General features: G+C 34.9%; 1 protein-coding gene across 1 annotated transcript; it reads right to left on the reverse strand.

Annotated features, from left to right (window-relative positions):
• Positions 1 to 3,096: 3,096 nt before the first annotated feature.
• On the reverse strand, positions 3,097 to 4,014 carry LOC119807033 (vomeronasal type-1 receptor 100-like). Its single transcript, XM_038319174.1, has one exon. The coding sequence runs from the start codon at positions 4,012 to 4,014 to the stop codon at positions 3,097 to 3,099; it is 918 nt and encodes a 305-aa protein (XP_038175102.1).
• Positions 4,015 to 16,975: the final 12,961 nt, after the last annotated feature.

Below are 16,975 nucleotides of genomic sequence, written 5' to 3' on the forward strand. Positions count from 1 at the left end.
AGCACTTGAGAGGCAGAGGGAAGTGGATCTCTGTGAGTTCAAGGACAGCCTGGTCTACAGAGGGAGTTCCAGGACAAAGATACACAGAGAACTTTTCTCAAAAAGCCCAAAGTTAAAAGTAAAAATAAAAGAAACTGAGTTTAAAATAAAGCTGCATAAAGATGAAAAATACACAGAGAATCTTGATACTGTATATTATTATGCTCTCTTTGAATTGTTTGAATGCTGAGGACGAAGCAACAGCTGCTTAACCATATTTGCTTATAAATGGATTAATCCAAGATAGGTATTTTGAAAATACCCTGACTTCAAAATTGAAGTCAAAAAGGATGTTACTTTGGAGGAGAGAATTTGCTATTGTTTCCACAGGAAATGAGAGACTGTAGATTTATTCTGACTTAAAAAAATCAGGTTTGATCAAAGAAGACCACCTGAGAAATCTCCAGTAGGAACAGATGGTCCAGATGTCTGAATTCTTCATCCAGAACAGATTCAAGATGCTTCCTGAGATGATCAAGCCTCACAGTATACTCCAGTCAGGACATGATCATAACTCTAAATTTTCTTTAGGTCCCCATAAGATTATCAGTGTCCCCAACCAGTCAGAAGTAGCCTGAAATACTACACCCATATTCCCCCAAAATTGACTATGGATATTTTCATTTGTTTAAAAAAAGAGGGGTAAGTGGTATGGGAGAATTGTCTGTATTTTGTCAATTATATTTTAAATAAATGCTGATTGGCCAGTAGCCAGGCAGGAAGTATAGGTGGGAAAACCAGACAGGAAGTAGAGGTGGGGCAATGAATTCAGAAGTATTCTGGGAAGAAGGAAGCTCTTTCTGCAGTCCTGCCCAGACCACAGAAGAAGCAAGATGTGACCTGCCCTGCTGAAAAAGATACTGAGCTATGTGGCTAACACATATAGGAATGATGGGTTGATACAAGTTATAAGAGGGAATGTAAAGCCTGAGCTAATGGGCCAATGAGTTTATAGCTTATGGAGACCTCTGTGTGATTTTCTTTGGGGCTTACTGGCTGAGGGAACTGGGCAGGACAGAAACCCCAACAAGCAGGCCTTCCATATTACAAACACAGCAGAAACTTCCTAAAGTATACACAGATAAGAAAGCAATCTAAGTGAAATCAGAGAATAACTAAGTGGTAGAATCCCAATCAAAATATCTCATCACCAAATGAAGATTCCAGTACCAGGTATTGGTTACAGCTAATTGAGTTGTTGGGCAAAGAGGCTCCATGAGAACCAAAAAACTATCCAGGGTATGGTCAAGGCTATTGTTTGTTCTGTACAAAATCATAAACAACACCTACTGTCCTGAAGACAATACTTACATAACTAGTTAAACATGAATAATTAAAGCTGGCACTTATCAAAAGGCTTCACCCCAGCAGATTAGAGTTCATGGGACTGTAAGGTAACATGCACACTACAAAAGGAGAAAAGCAAACAGCAACTCAGCTACAAAACCTTCCATCTACAATCGTGTCCTGTCTGTAATGTATTCTGCTACAATAGTGGCACAATGGAGGACACCAAGGGAACAAGGGCTGCTAAACAAAGAACAATGGGCAGGCACATAAACTCAGAGACTGTACCAGCATGCACGTGTCTACACCATATGGTCTTCTAGACAGAAAGGAGAAGTGATTACATGGCCCCATCCAAAATCCAGAAGCATCTCCATTTCACAGTCCCATGAATATGAAACATTAGTTTTCACCAAGTGATTTTCACTGGGGAAAAAAAACACTCTGAAGGGTAGGCCCAATGCCCAACAAAAGGTAGTCAACACAAAATGAACTCAATGGAATCTACAGGTTCTTTGCACATGCATTATGCCTTCTAGCTTTGTGTTTCTATGAAATCCTTATATGTGTTTCTATAAATAAATGTTTCTTGTGCTTTTTCTTAAGTTCCTTTTCTTCTGTTTGTTTTGCTTTATTCTAATTGGTTCATTTTTGTTTTAACTTGTTTGTTTTATTATAAGGCTTAGATATTTTCCAAGAAGAGACAGAAGGGGAGTGGATCATATGGGAGAGAGAGGAAGAACTAAGAGGAGAAGGGTAACAGGAAACCCTTATCAGAATATATTATATGAAAAAATCATTTACCTATAAAAGAAAATACAAAATTTCAGTGGCGGAGTATGGTGGTGGACAATTCTAATGCTGGAGCTGGGGAGACAGACAGGAGAATAAGTAGTGCTCCCATCTTGACCTATGTATGTGAGAGATGCTATCTCTAAATAGAAAGTGAACAGCACATGAAGAAAGAAGGGCAAAGTTGTCTCATGGCCTCCATGTGCACATGCACACACATTCTTAATATGAGCACACATGCATGCATATGTACATTCACAAAAAACACACTGCACAAAATGGACATCTATATAACAATTTTTAGTTACCTGTAACATTTCAATCAGTGTGAAGGAAGTGAAGTGAAAATACATAGACAAATGAAATTTTCATATAGAACCTATTAATTAACCTTGGTCAAAAATGGAAAATTCAAGTCACATTAATTTTGTGCTGCAGAGAAACTATACTTAGGATAGAGAGTTAAAGCTACAATGTGATATTTAAACTATCCTTGATGACTGAGAGTAGATAAAAATCCCCTCAAAATAAAAGCTTAACATTCAGTATCAGCAAGGAGTTTCGTTTGAGTAACCTCAGCATCAAAAGAACATTTATGATATAAGCTAAAAAGGAAAGAGAAAGAGAATCCTTGTGGAAAAACCAATTTATGGTGTAAAATGAACTTAAAGGAATCTATACTATCTGGCAACAGAAATGTCACAAGAATGTACATTTGTAATACCACATATTTTACTTAAAATATGAAGAATATTGAATTGTTACTTGCACTATTAAACAATTTAAGAAAAATCAGTATTTTGTAAAAAAAATAATTGCAGCTGCACCAGAATGATGCCTTACAACCATCTGTAAGTCCAGTTCAAGGGGGAACAATAGCCTCTGCTGACTTCTGTAGGTATTATAAATTCACACATACATATGTGATGATACAATACTCATAAAAATAAATAAATCATTTTATTTTAAAGGAGAAAATTACCCTTTATAAAAAATCTGGTGAGACTTTGACCTCAAGCTTTTCACCATTTTGATTATTCTATTATCAGAACTGATTTGTACCAAAGGAGTAATTACGGGATAGACATTCATGATAAACTTCTGAACACTCAGGATCACTGGGTCATACATCCACAACATGACTGCAGAAGATGAGATGATGAAGTCCACCCAGTACATGACCACAAAGCAAACCACCAGCAGCAAGATGGTCTGGGTGGCCCTTTTCTCAGGGGATGCTCTCAGGTAGCTGAGGCTGTGAAGATGCTTGCATTGCTTCTGATGTCTGAACAAGATGATCACCATGTATACACTTGAGGTCAGCATAACTCCTACAAGAAATACATCTCTGGACATTGTTGCTGTTAAAATCAGTGCCCAGATAATGAAGTTCATGGGGAAGAGAGAACAGAATTTAGTCACCTTCATCTGGTTGGTCACACTCACATTGGTAAAAGCACCAGAATAGAGAAGCTGGTGGCTAATGAATGAAAAGTTGAACGACAAAATAAATAAGAATGCACAAATCATGTATTTTTTTAGTTTATATTTAAATTTCGCCAACAAAGAGGTGCTGGGACTGATAGTGACAGCCTGGAACACACTCAGGAGGCAGGTGACACAGATGGAGAGGCCTCTCATCACTCTGCTTATATAAAACGTTGTCTTACATTTTAAGTCATTCTCAATGTTCAGTGATTCAAATATGTCTGTAAGCCAAATATCCGTTCCAGTGAGGAGCAGCACTATGTGGATGAAGGCCAATATACAGGAGATCATGTCCGTGGTCTTAGGTCTGTGACATAGGATTATGAAAGTGTAGAAAAAAAGGAGAAACATATTGGCCAGAACTCCAAGTCCAGTTTGAAAATTAAGGACATTCCTTAATGATGACATATGTAGAAATTGTATTCATCTTACATCATATTAAAAGCATAATTCATATACCTGAAAGATAATAGAGTATATATCAGACCTGTGATTCACTGATCAGTGTGTCTATATTATCATTCAATTGTCCCTACTTATTCTCAATTAGCCTGTCTCTTTTTTTTTTGTTTTTTTTTGGGGTTTTTTGGTTTTGAGACAAGGTTTCTCTGTGGCTTTGGAGCCTGTCCTGGAACTAGCTCTTGTAGACCAGGCTGGCCTCGAACTCACAGAGATCCGCCTGCCTCTGCCTCCCGAGTGCTGGGATTAAAGGCGTGTGCCACCATCGCCCGGCTTCTCTTTAAGTTTTGACATTTCAGTCTGGATATCATAGACCACATTTCTATATACTTCTCCATGTATCTGCCTATGTGTATAGCATTCTAGAGATGATAAAGGCATTCACAGTCACATCCTATACAGAATGAACAGTTTGTGGCCCTGCTATTCACCTAGGGATGGTGCCTTAAAAGCCAAATCACATTGATTTACAGTGCTTCATTTTAGAGCTAACAACTAGAGCAGTAGTGATGAGCACAGAATATTAGTCACCTTTTTACAACTGAGCAAAACTTACACTGATGTGGAAAATATCCACGAAGGAAATACAAAAGCGTGAGGTGAGTCAGTCTGATTTTGCATAATTTTACTATGCTCCGTTTTGCAACTATCTTATGTTTTCAATCATAATTCTAATTGAATCACAGTGATTTCATGATAATACCATTCTTCTAGTCATTAAAATGTCTACCTTTGTTCATATTTTCGTTTTTTTAATGTTCCTTTTTCTGTGAAATTTTACATCTCCTGGATCCGGAATTAAAGACACAGACACAGTTGGAGGCCATTATTGCACTTTCCATACCTTATTAATTGCATAGCCATTAATTATGTTTAGGAATTATTTTTAAATATCTACCAGTTTAACTCCAATCCATCACTTTTTGGAACAGTTCACTTCAGGTTTAAAGAACTAGCTATCAAGACAAACATTGGATTTTCTTTTATTGAGGCATGTGAGAAAATGATTAATAGTAGGATTCCTTATGAATTTTGTCTTTTTGGCTTATGATTTTTTCAGTCATCCATATCATTATTTCACCTACCGCCTTCTTCTGTATTTATCTCTCTACACCTTACCTAAGAACTCCCCATTAAATTTTCCCAATCAGCTCAATTGTAATCTGTGACTCCCCTATAACTTCCTCCCACCATCTGCCATAATTTCCTCTGTCGATCCTGTCCCTAAAGATGTCCCCTTTTTCATTATCCTCCTGAGTTCATTTGTGCCCTGCTATGTTCCTATGTTCATCTATAATGCTCCCCACACCACCCCAGTCCTGTCCACGGCCCCAGTTTGTTCTGTTATCTCTCGGTACTACAAACTACACATTCACATCTGCAGATGAGGAGCTAGGAGCCTCCAACAGGAGAGAACATGCCACACTAAGATAAACACTTTTTTCAATATACTATAACAAACATGAGCTTGCCAAAGATGACCATATAGTTACCCCGTTTTGGAATTTCTGTTTTTTTTTCTTTTTAAGACAGTTTTTTTCCATTCAGTGGAAATCAAGGGTCCCAGTATCAATCATCAATGCACAGATACTATTATAATTTCAATCCACAGTCTTACCTTTGGTATTTATGTGAGTTATTTGAACTTGGTACCAATATTGCATTTTGTCAAATTACAATAACTCAGTACTTTCAAATGGCTTTGTGATAAAGAAATAGAAAGCTACTACACTTGCAGAGACTCTTAAGAGAAAATGAGGGCCAAATTATATTATCCAGTTCACTCGTATATTCCACACATATAGATGAAGGCATGTACGTGTGTGTAGAAATAATGCAAAGTTAGTGTATGAGCCCAACCTATAATATCCCCATGAATATGATACCATAATTCACACATTTTATATTTACATGACTTTTGCTCTTAAAAAGCTCAATCTAGTAAAGATATAAATTCATTTCAATTGCAGGAGCCAAGCATCTGATTCTCCTACCAACATACATATACAGTAGCTGCACAGTGCTATTCTGCTTTTTTAAAATTTCAAGATACAAGCTGAAAGATGACTCTGTGATTCAAATCACTTTTTTTCTTTTGCAAAGAACATGGGTTCCATCTCAGCAATGACGTGGTGGCTCAGAACCATCTGTAACTCTAGCACTGGGAGATCCATTGTCCTCTCTGACTCAGGCATGCAAGTGGCACATAGACACATATGCAGGCAAAACTCATATATGTAAAATAAAATAAGTAAATCCTAAATAATAAATATTAAATAAATAAATAGATGGAGAGATAAAGAATAAGTAAGTAATGAATAATAAACACATATATGTTCCAGGATAGCACTTAATTCAAAATGTAATCTCCAAAATTAAAGAATGGTAGCCCAATGCAATTTACAAAATTGAAAATGTACAAACCATATATGTAAAATCATTTTCATTAATTGTACATCTGTAATATATCTATATAGAAAATCTAATATATGCAATATAAAAAAGATGATAATATGAAAAAAAGGTAATAATAAATTTTTGCCTTATCCCAAAACTATGTTCTAAAATCTATAAATTTCATATGTAATGACTTGTAAATATCTATGACTTAGAGAACTTCATACACCTCTTAAGTAGTCAGTGTCATCTTTCTGTGGAACACAAACTGACTGACTGAGATTTAACCAAATATTCAAACTGAATTCTTAACATATAAATGCAATGAGAAATGGAATTTGTTTTACTTGGAAGAATAAATTGCAGTGCTGGGGGCTTTACGTCAATTTCAATTACAGCATTTAGTTGTCAGTACTAAAACACAAAGTGTAGCCATAAACATTCACAATATGCAGAAACCATCAAGATTTAATTGACCCAGACCTAGAGACCAAGCAGTCTGCAGGCAGCTGTCTGAGGAGATGTGCAAAATAAAAACCACGGGCTGCTTCATGGATGCATAGCTCTACATTCTTACAAGAAAAAATCACTTTACCCCTTCATTATCACAGTACTTGATTTTAGAACAGTCTTGTTTTAAGACTTATGGTGGTCTTTGTATTTTTCTTAGTGATTTAATAACATGAACATTAAAACATACAAGATCAAAAGTACCATTTTCATTTTAAGTTTACCATATTTAGTGAGTAAGGCCCAAAAACAGTGTGACTGCTCAGAGAGAACAAGGAGTGATTGTGTGACTTTCAGATGACAAAATACATGGTGTTGGCTGATGTACTGTCCACTGTCAGCAACATTAAAAGTATTCTCAAATCTCAGGAAGATGAAGACCTTAGCCACAAAAACTAGTTCCATGAGGAAATCTTTAGGAAATACATGATGCCTTCAGGAATAACTAGCGACTATCTTTTATTAAGATATTAATCGATAACTATTACCTAATACACTTACATAATTAAAATGCATAAATTTTTATTTATGAAATTGAATTTAACTCACCTGCAACTGGAAGCATACAGATGTTCACTAGAACTTTACAGTCTCACAGTTAGGAGCCAGTTCCCCTGACATGAATCAGCAGCAGTGTCCCTGCGAGCTTGTGGGGCCCAGAACTTGATCACAGGTCGCAAGGAGTAAGTCTGGGAAAGACATGAAAGTGTTCACTGGAAATGTGTGTGTCTGTGTGTGCATGTGGGTATGTTTGTCTGTCTGTCGTGTGTGTGTGTGTGTGTGTGTGTGCTGTGTCTGAGTTTGTGTATGTCTAAGTCTCTGTCCTAGTGTGTGTGTGTATGTGTGTATTTAAAATGACTACCTGGACTAAGAATAGGTCAATAGCACATTTTGTTCTGGGGCTGCTGTCATGAATAGGTTTACAGCAATTGAATGCAAAACTAAGAGTTATATCACATATGTTCATGGAATAATGAACTTTAAGGAAAATGGAGTGTGTCCTTTCTTTTCTCTGTGACCTGATCAGGTCAATGAGGGTCCTGCGTAGTGCATCAGTGCAGACTTTTAATGTGCATTCTGCAAAACAGATTGAAAATTCTGTAACGCTTGCAAACATAAACTCCTGCTTCCATCATTTGCTTTCATGCTACTCATAATCGCGGCCAGTTATTGAGTGGCATTTACTGGCATAGTTTGTTCCATTCCTTAAACAAAATTGTACATTTTCTCATTTCCAGTGTAATTTTCTTGTATTTTTGTGTGTCTGTGGGGTGCTGTCTCGACCTGTAGTCCAGACTGGATTTAGTCAAACTCACAATGCTCATGCCTTTGCCCTCAAAGTGCTGAGATTAGAGCCGTGTGCTACCATGCCTGGCTTTACTTTCCATGTAAACTATGTATACATTAGTAAGTGATATTGCAGCAACATAAAACTGGCCCAAGTCATTCAGCAGCTAAACTTCAATTTACTGGGCATTTTTTATGAATATATATTTTAATGAGCAATTGTATTTTCTTACTATTAGAGGAAGCCTTGGGGATTTGGGCTTTAAATAATTTTATTCTCTGCAAAAATTAAAATTACTTTCTCACTGCTAATGAAAAGCTTATTCAATATTGTATCAGAAACAATGTTACAAATTTCAATTTAGAAGATTGAAATATTAAAGTTAACTTATTTAAAATAAAACACTCAGTATTCAAATGAAATTTTTCCAGTCTACACTTTTGTAAGTATAACTTTATAAGTATTTAATAAATAAGTGAAAAAAATTATAAAATAATAAATAAATAAATAAATAAATGAGATGACGTTTCCAGAAATATTTTAGATAAATCCAGAAATAATCTACTTTATTAGAAATCACTGCAATAGAAACATTGTAAATATGTAAACATTTTAAATCTTATTTATACAATGTCTAAGATCATCCTATTTTTAGTAAGATATAAACTGAAACTTTTCTCAGAATTCCTAAGTATAAGCAAACTTAACATATCAAAAACTTACTGATAAACATTGAATCACTTAATATTTGCTGTACATTTTTGTCTTAAGTTTCATACAAATAAACACATGGTCAGTTAACTTGAGAAAAGCAGAAAAATGACAAAAATAACCTACCATTTAAATGTGATTTAGTATTATCAATGTACTCCTGCAAACAATAAATGTGTCTTCTCTGTTTTTCTCACACTAAGTTATTTCAGGTGTTTTGTGACAAGAATGGAAAACTAAGACAGTGGGCATTACTAGGTGGAACCGTGTTCTCTGAATGATTAGAGAACACATGCAAGAAAATAGATAGTCAGATATGATCACTAAAATATTCTACTTGGGGTCACTTTTTACATATGTACTAGTGTACATTCATTGTAAAACAAGGATTTCATTACATTTTCATTCAATATATAACATCCATTGATTGTCCTCACACTGTTAGCCATTCCTGTCTCTCTTTCCACACTTCTGCTAGGCCCTGTCCTCTCCAGTAGCCCTACCTTCTACTGTCACAAATATTATAGTCAGAGGTCATAGTAAGTGCAATCTATGTTCTTTTACAAATCATTACATTGATATGTTATGTCTACAAGCATCTGTTGTGTTTGCTTATGACAGCGTGGATCAAAATTAAAATGATAAGCACAGCATTCTCTAATAATTTCATCACAGAAAACCCACATTCACTCATCACCTGCTTAAAATGTTCACTATTAAAGTACAGAAAAACCAATACACTCACCTGGCCAGGCATTTGATAAACACCATGTAGAATGAGGCTCTAAGAGGCAGTTATAAGGAAGGAATGTCATCAGCTCATCTCCCCCTAGAAAAATAATTTTTATGTCATCAGTAGAGAGGAAAGTTCTGATTCTGAAGTTGTTAGAAAGTGCAACCATCAAATGGGAAAGTGAACTTTCCTAATTCCAGGAAAACAGTGCAGTAGGAACACCTGAGCTCTGAGTTTCCCGTGTGTGAGCTGTTTCCCCAGGCCCTACACGTCTGTGTACATTAGCTGATCACAGTCCTTGTGAACAAAACAAAAGTAAAATAAAAATAAATAAAAGAAATAAAAGAAGAAGAAAAACATTTTTGCTTCCCTAAAGTATCCTTCCTGCTTCCAAAACATTCCTGGTAGCCTCCATTCTTGTGTTCAATTATGTCCATAGCAGGATTATTTGTAATAACCAGAACCTGGGAACAACACAGATGCCCCTCAGCTGAAGAATGGGTAGAAAAAAGGTGGTACATTTACACAATGGTGTACTAATCAGTGATAAAAAATAATAATATCTTGAAATTTTCAGGCAAATGGATGGATCTAGAAAAATGGATGAGGTAAAGCAGACCCAGAAAGATGAATATAATATTTACTTACTAATAAATAACTTTTAAACATAAAGCCAAGAAAAACAAGCCTACTGTACACAATCCCAGAGAACCTAGACAACAAAGAGCATCCTAAGAGAGATGTATAGGGATCTACAGAGGAAGGAGAAAAAGAAAAGAACTCCTAAGTAAATTGGAAGCTTGGGGTCACAGAAGAGTAGAAGGGGAGAGGGATGAAGAGCAGAAAATGGAAAAAATGTTAATAAAAACAATTGAATTAAAAGTAATAAAAAGAACAGAAAAATACCTAATGGAACTGCAAATTCTATTATAATAAATGACTAATTACTACTCTGAATTCATTTATTATCCTAAACAGTTATCAATAATAACTTTAAAGACTACAAATTTGCATTATATTGTTGAATGAACTGTACGGGTAAAATACTTTGAACAAGATTAGAAACATGTATAGTATGCTTTAACAAAATTAATCTTAAATTCATGTCAACATACTTCGTATGTATACAATATACAAATGTCCAATCCAATGTCAAATATTTAAAGCCAGTAGTTACTTTCTAAAAGTAGAATCAATAATGTACTTTTTATCTTGTCCTATCTATATCCTCCCCTTTATATTTTAGAGTAGATTCCATAATCTACCTTTTTATCCTATCATATCTGTATCTTCTTTTCTTTCTTTTCAAAAAAAGAAACTTGAATCTAATTTTCTTTGTTTAGGTTTTTCTATATTACCAACAATAACTTATAACCAACCCCCTAAACAATGATAAATATTGTTTCACATTCTATTGAGTGATTAAAAACCACACACCCTATCTCTTCAGAAGGTGGGTATAAAACTTTTATTTTTACTTCCTGCTGTTTGGGGGTGATAGTATCTTTAGGAAATCCTGAAAAGAAGTTTTTTTTTTTTTTTTGGTTAATTATCAAGTCCTGAGACAGATAGCTTTATCATTTGTTGTTCAGTCTCTGCATAGGAAACCGAAGGACTTGTCATAAATCCTGGCTAGAGTAGTCTGTTAAGCAGAATACTCTCATTTAGCCACCTTAAATTGTCCTGAGCAGATTGTAGTCCAAAGTTGAGTTTGAAGGGGTGCTATCAGTTGAATGGCATAATAGAGGTGGAATCATTGTTGTGAGACCCTGTTTTCTTCCTGGAGACTTCAGAGATTACTGTAAGAAAATTTATTGTTCACTGCAGATAACTTGAACATTATTCAAATAAAAATGAAAATTTTAAATTTTGAAAGACATATATCCAAAGATAGCTACCAAAGATACGAAAATTGGAATGGGGAGAATAGAATTTTTTAAAGCACAGTTTTGATAACCTTAGTCCATAGATATTAATTTTCCTTCTGTCCCACACCAGGTAATTCTACTGATATGACAAAGAAACTGAATCTTTCTTTTAACTGAATACTTGGATTAGAGAAGGGAACCACAGTCCAACTACAAAGACAGTTTTGATTTTTAAGTTACCTTGGACAACCCTTATATTGAGAAGTAGTGCGATTTTGCCCTGCAGAGAATATTTGTATCGTAAGTCAGATTTTTCTTTGTTTGGAGAGTCTTTCTTGATAACTATTCTTTCTTCTTTAAGTGTCTAGATGTCCAAGGTCTCTTGACTTCTTGAATATGGGTATTTTCTATTTTCCTGCAAAGAAAAGAACAGAAGCCAGCCACAATAATTGTGAGGTTTCCTTACAACTTGTAGGATTATCACCTCTGTGAATGAACTGTCATTTCTCTTTATCAAGGGGCTTCTCCTTTTCAAACCTAATCTTGCTTAATTTTGATAATACCCACAGCTTTTCTTCTCCTGTGAATATAAGGCAAAACCCCTTCCCCAGTGTAGCACATCTCCTGGTTTCCATTCTGAGGTCAACACATTCTAGTTCTATACTGGCTGACTTAATTCAGAGGTTTTCACTATTGTCCAATGTCTCTCTGCAGCTATTGTTCCTTTTTTATTAGCATTAAAAAATTTCAGGGTTAATAAAGCATTATGCAATCTGTTTCGAGGGATATTCATCATTTCTTTTCCTTACTTAACCTTTGCTATTGACAGGATTTTTTTTATGAAATTATGAGTCCTTAAGCACTTTTCCAATCAATAATTGATTGATTTCTGCCTCACCTTGTTCTAGAGGACCTGGCAGACTCATCTGGGATCATATGTGTGCTATGTACATGGGATGATGTTTATTTCTGATTATATCTTGTACCTGAATCAAGTCAATTCAGTACCATCTGGCTTAACATCAGTGGTTTAAATATGCAAAATAATTCTTTCTATATATTGTGAATTGGTAACTATGTATAGATGTTCTTTTAAATTCCATAGTACCATGAGAATATCATATAATTCTGTCTTTTGAAGAGAATCATAAGGTCTTTGTTCCAATTTACTTAAAATTTCAGATTTGTAACCTCCCTTTCCTGATTTATTTGTATCGGCATAGAGTGTAGGAGCTCCAATTATTTGTGTATCCCATACAATGTGAGGAAGAATCCAATTCGTTCTCATTATAACTCAAATTCTCTCACTTTGGGGCTAGTTGTTGTAAAATATCTCCTAAATAGTTACTACAAGTTTTTTTTTTTTTTTGCCAGGATTAACTTTCTTCCCATAATTTGTTAATTTCAGCATTAATGAATGGTACCTCAATTTTTTCTAAGTCTATTCCTGCTAATTGAGAAAGTTTCGATCTTCCTTTTATATTTAACTCAGAGACCTTTTCCACATAAGTATTTAATTTTTTCTCAGTTCATGTGGTGAGAAAATCTGTTCTAAGATAACATCTTCCCTCTGCATTACAGTTCCTGTAGGGGAATGTTTTGAAAGTAATATGACAAAAATGAAGTTAAGATTCAGACCCAATAGATCCACTTGTAACTCCTGTATTTTCTCTGCAATCAAAGCCAATTGCCACTTAGCTTCAGTTTATAGTTTCCTGGGACTATTTAAGATATTGTGACCATCTAAGGTTTTGTTTAGATTAATCATGTGATCAGTTCTATCCCAATAGTGGGCCATAACTGGAAAATATCTCCTGTAGTAGGAGGCTGCTCATTTGTTCCTGTTGCCCATACCCAAATAATAACACAGATACTATATTAATTAAAACACTGCTTGGACTATTAGCTCAAGCTTCTTATTAGATAACACTTACATCTTGAACTAGCCAATTTCTATTAATCTATGTGTTGGCAAGAGGCCTGTGGTTTACTGGTAAATCTCTCTGATGTCAGTCTCCTGGAGTAGCTATGTGGCATCTCTCTGACTTTACCTACTATCTCTATATATTATATCTCTTTCAGCCTGGCTACATTCTGTCCTGCTATAGGCCAAAGCAGCTATTTCATTAACCAATGGTAATAAAATATATTCATAGCATACAGAGGGAAATTTCACATAATTTCCCTTTTTCTGTTAAATTCAAAGGAAGATTTTAATTTTTATATAGTACAATTACATATACAAAACAGGTATCAAGCAAAAATTAACTTACAATATTTTTATGAGTCTAAGGTTTCATATCTAATTTGTCTTTTATCATAACTAAGGAAAATTATAACTATCTGTCTTCAACTCCATCAAAGACCCCAGAAGGACATGATATTTCATAAGTACACAGAAAGTGCATTTTAAGCAACTTCCAAAATTCTAGAATGACAGAGATATCTTGATGCCTAAACAGTCAATCAAAGTTCTTTGTAACTTTGGAGCATCCATCTTCAGACTATAGGCCCATAATGTCTCACAGACTTTTCCAAGAAGCATGGAATTTGAAACACTGTTCAGTCACTTTCTTCTGTGTCCTGAAGAATGTCTGTTAAACTCTTTAGAGAAGCACAAATCTTTAAGGACTGTTTCACCTTCTCTGGCAAGTTCAGCAGCCATTTTTCTGTGGGTCCTGCATGTCCAATTTATACAGCATACCATCAAGCAGTTCAGGCAAGAGCAGTCTCTTCCCCAAATGGCTAGGAAACCCCATAAGGAGGCTCTGATACACATTATCTTCTTGTAGTAATTGGTGCTGTCAGAAGCAGACATGCCTCACTGTTGAGAAAAGTCTTAGTTCTTAAAACATTTAAGTGCCAAATTCTGTAGGTCTTTGACATATTGAAGATTATCTATTTGACTAGACTATATCTCTGCATATTTATAAAATGTAACTAATATAATTAAAAGTTTGATTATTATAGATGACTGTCTATTATAATTTTAAATTATATTTTACATTTTAAAGGAGTTGCTTAAACATAATACCATAAACAAGACTAGAAATATTCATACAACAAATTTGACCTTAAAGTTGCATCATAAACAAAATTCCATAACAAAGAAAAATATTCATCTCTATATCAGATCTCCCTTGTTATTTTATTTGAAATAGACTGTGACCATTACACACTTATGATCAACCCATTTAAATGAAAACAAACATTTATAAACAATAAAGTTGGGAATTTTGGCTTTGGTTTCTCCAAACTTCCCTCCTGCTCTTTGTTAAGTAAAGTATTTTTATGGTTCATGGAGACTTTTCAGAGAATCTTTTACCATCAAACCACATTAGCCTAGAAGGAATCCACAGGTTTTTATCTTCTATGGAAATAAAAGCAGCACCTCTTTACCAAAGTAACATATTTTTCAACTCAAATTTTGAAGTCATCATACATTTTTGTTGGCTTATTTTGGCAGCCCTGAGAATCAAATATCTCTCAGAAGTCAAAAAAAAAATATCAAAGGAAGCAAAATTATATATGACTCTCCGTGTATATTCCATCTTTATATGGCTTAGTTTTTACACCTTAGTCTATAACTATCTGTGTTCTTTTATATAACTTTTAGTGTCTCTTTAAAGATTTTTTTAAATATTTACTTTTTTATTGATTTTTATTGAGCTCTACATTTTTCTCTGCTCCCCCCATCTGTCCCCTCACCTTTAACCCTCTCTCAAGGTCCCCATTCTCTCAAGTTACTCAGGATATCTTGTTTTTTCTACTTTCTATGTAGATTGGATCTATATATGTCTCTCTTAGTATCCCCATTGTTGTCTGTTTTATATGGGATTGTGATTTATGGGCTGGTTTCCTTTGCTTTATGTTTAAGAACCACTTATGAGAGAGTACATGTGATAATTGTCTTTATGTGTCAGGGTTACCTCACACAAAATAATATTTTTTAGCTCCATCAATTTTCTTGGAAAATTCAACATGTCATTAATTTTTCTGCTGTGTAGTACTGCATTGTGTAAATATACCACATTTTCCTTAAAACCACTTATGAGTGATTACATGTGATAATTGTCTTTCTGTGTCTAGGTTACCTTACTTGAAATAGTATTTTCTAGCTCCATTCATTTTCCTGCAAAATTCAACATATCATTAATTTTTCTGCTGAGTAGTACTCCATTGTGTAAATGTACAACATTTTCCTTATCCATTCTTTGGTCGAGGGGCATTTTGATTGTTTCCAAGTTCTGGCTATGACAGACAATGCTGCTTTGAAAATAGTTGAGCACATGTTCTTGCGGCATGGTTGAGCATCCTTTGGATATATACCCAAAAGTTATATTACTGGGTCTTGAGTAAGGTTGTTTCCTAATATTCTGAGAAATCACCACACTGAAATCCAAAGGGACTTTACCAGGTTGCATGCCCATCAGCAATGCAGGAGTGTTCCCTTTCCCACCACAACCTCTCCAGCATAAGTTGTCATCAGAGTTTTTGATATTGGCTATTCCTACAGGTGTAACATGGATTCTCAGAGTTGTTTTGAATTGAATTCCTTTGATGACTACGGCTGTCGAACACTCCTTTAAGTGTCTTTTAGGCATTTTAGATTCCATTATTGAGAGTTCTCTATTTAGGTCTATACACCATTTTTTATTAGTTTATTTGTTCTTTTGATGATCAATTTCTTGAGTTGTTGTATATTTTGGAGATCAGACCTCTGTCTGATGTGCGGTTGTTGAAGATTTTAACCCATTTTGTAGGCTGTTGTTTTGTCTTCTTGACTGTGACCTTTGCTTCACAGAAGCTTTTCAGTTTCAGGAGGTCCCATTCCTTAATTTTTTTTCTCGATGTCTGTGCTGCTGTGGTCATTTTTAGAAAGTGGTCTCATGTGTCAATGTATTTAAGTGTACTTTCCACTTTATCTTCTATAAGTTTCAGTGTGGCTGGCTTTATGTTGAGGTCTTTGATCAATTTGGACATGAGTTTTGTACATTATGAAAGATATGGGTCTATTTTCATTCTTCTACATGTTAATATCCAGTTATGCCTGCACCATTTGTTAAATATGCTTTCATTTTTCCATTTGATATTTTTTGCTTCTTTGTCAAAAATCTGGTGTTCAAAGGTGGTGTGTAGATTAATATCTGGGTCTTCTATTTGATTCCATTGGTCCTCTTGTCTGTTCTTATGCCAATACCAGGCTTTTTTCAATAATGTAGAACTATAGCAGAATTTGAAGTCAGGGATTGTGATGACTCCAGAAGTCCTTTTATTGTACAGGATTATTTTTGTTATCCTGGGTTTTTTTGCTTTTCTATATGAATTTGAGTGCCATTCTTTCAAGGTCTGTAAAGAACTTTCCTGGGATTTTGATGGGCATTGCATTGAATATGTAGTTTG

This window comes from Arvicola amphibius, chromosome 2, assembly GCF_903992535.2.
Source record: "Arvicola amphibius chromosome 2, mArvAmp1.2, whole genome shotgun sequence".
NCBI lineage: Eukaryota > Metazoa > Chordata > Mammalia > Rodentia > Cricetidae > Arvicola > Arvicola amphibius.

Bases quoted from the DNA above. Each gene is read 5' to 3' on its own strand.
- LOC119807033 (XM_038319174.1), bottom strand. From the start codon at position 4,014: ATGTCATCATTAAGGAATGTCCTTAATTTTCAAACTGGACTTGGAGTT.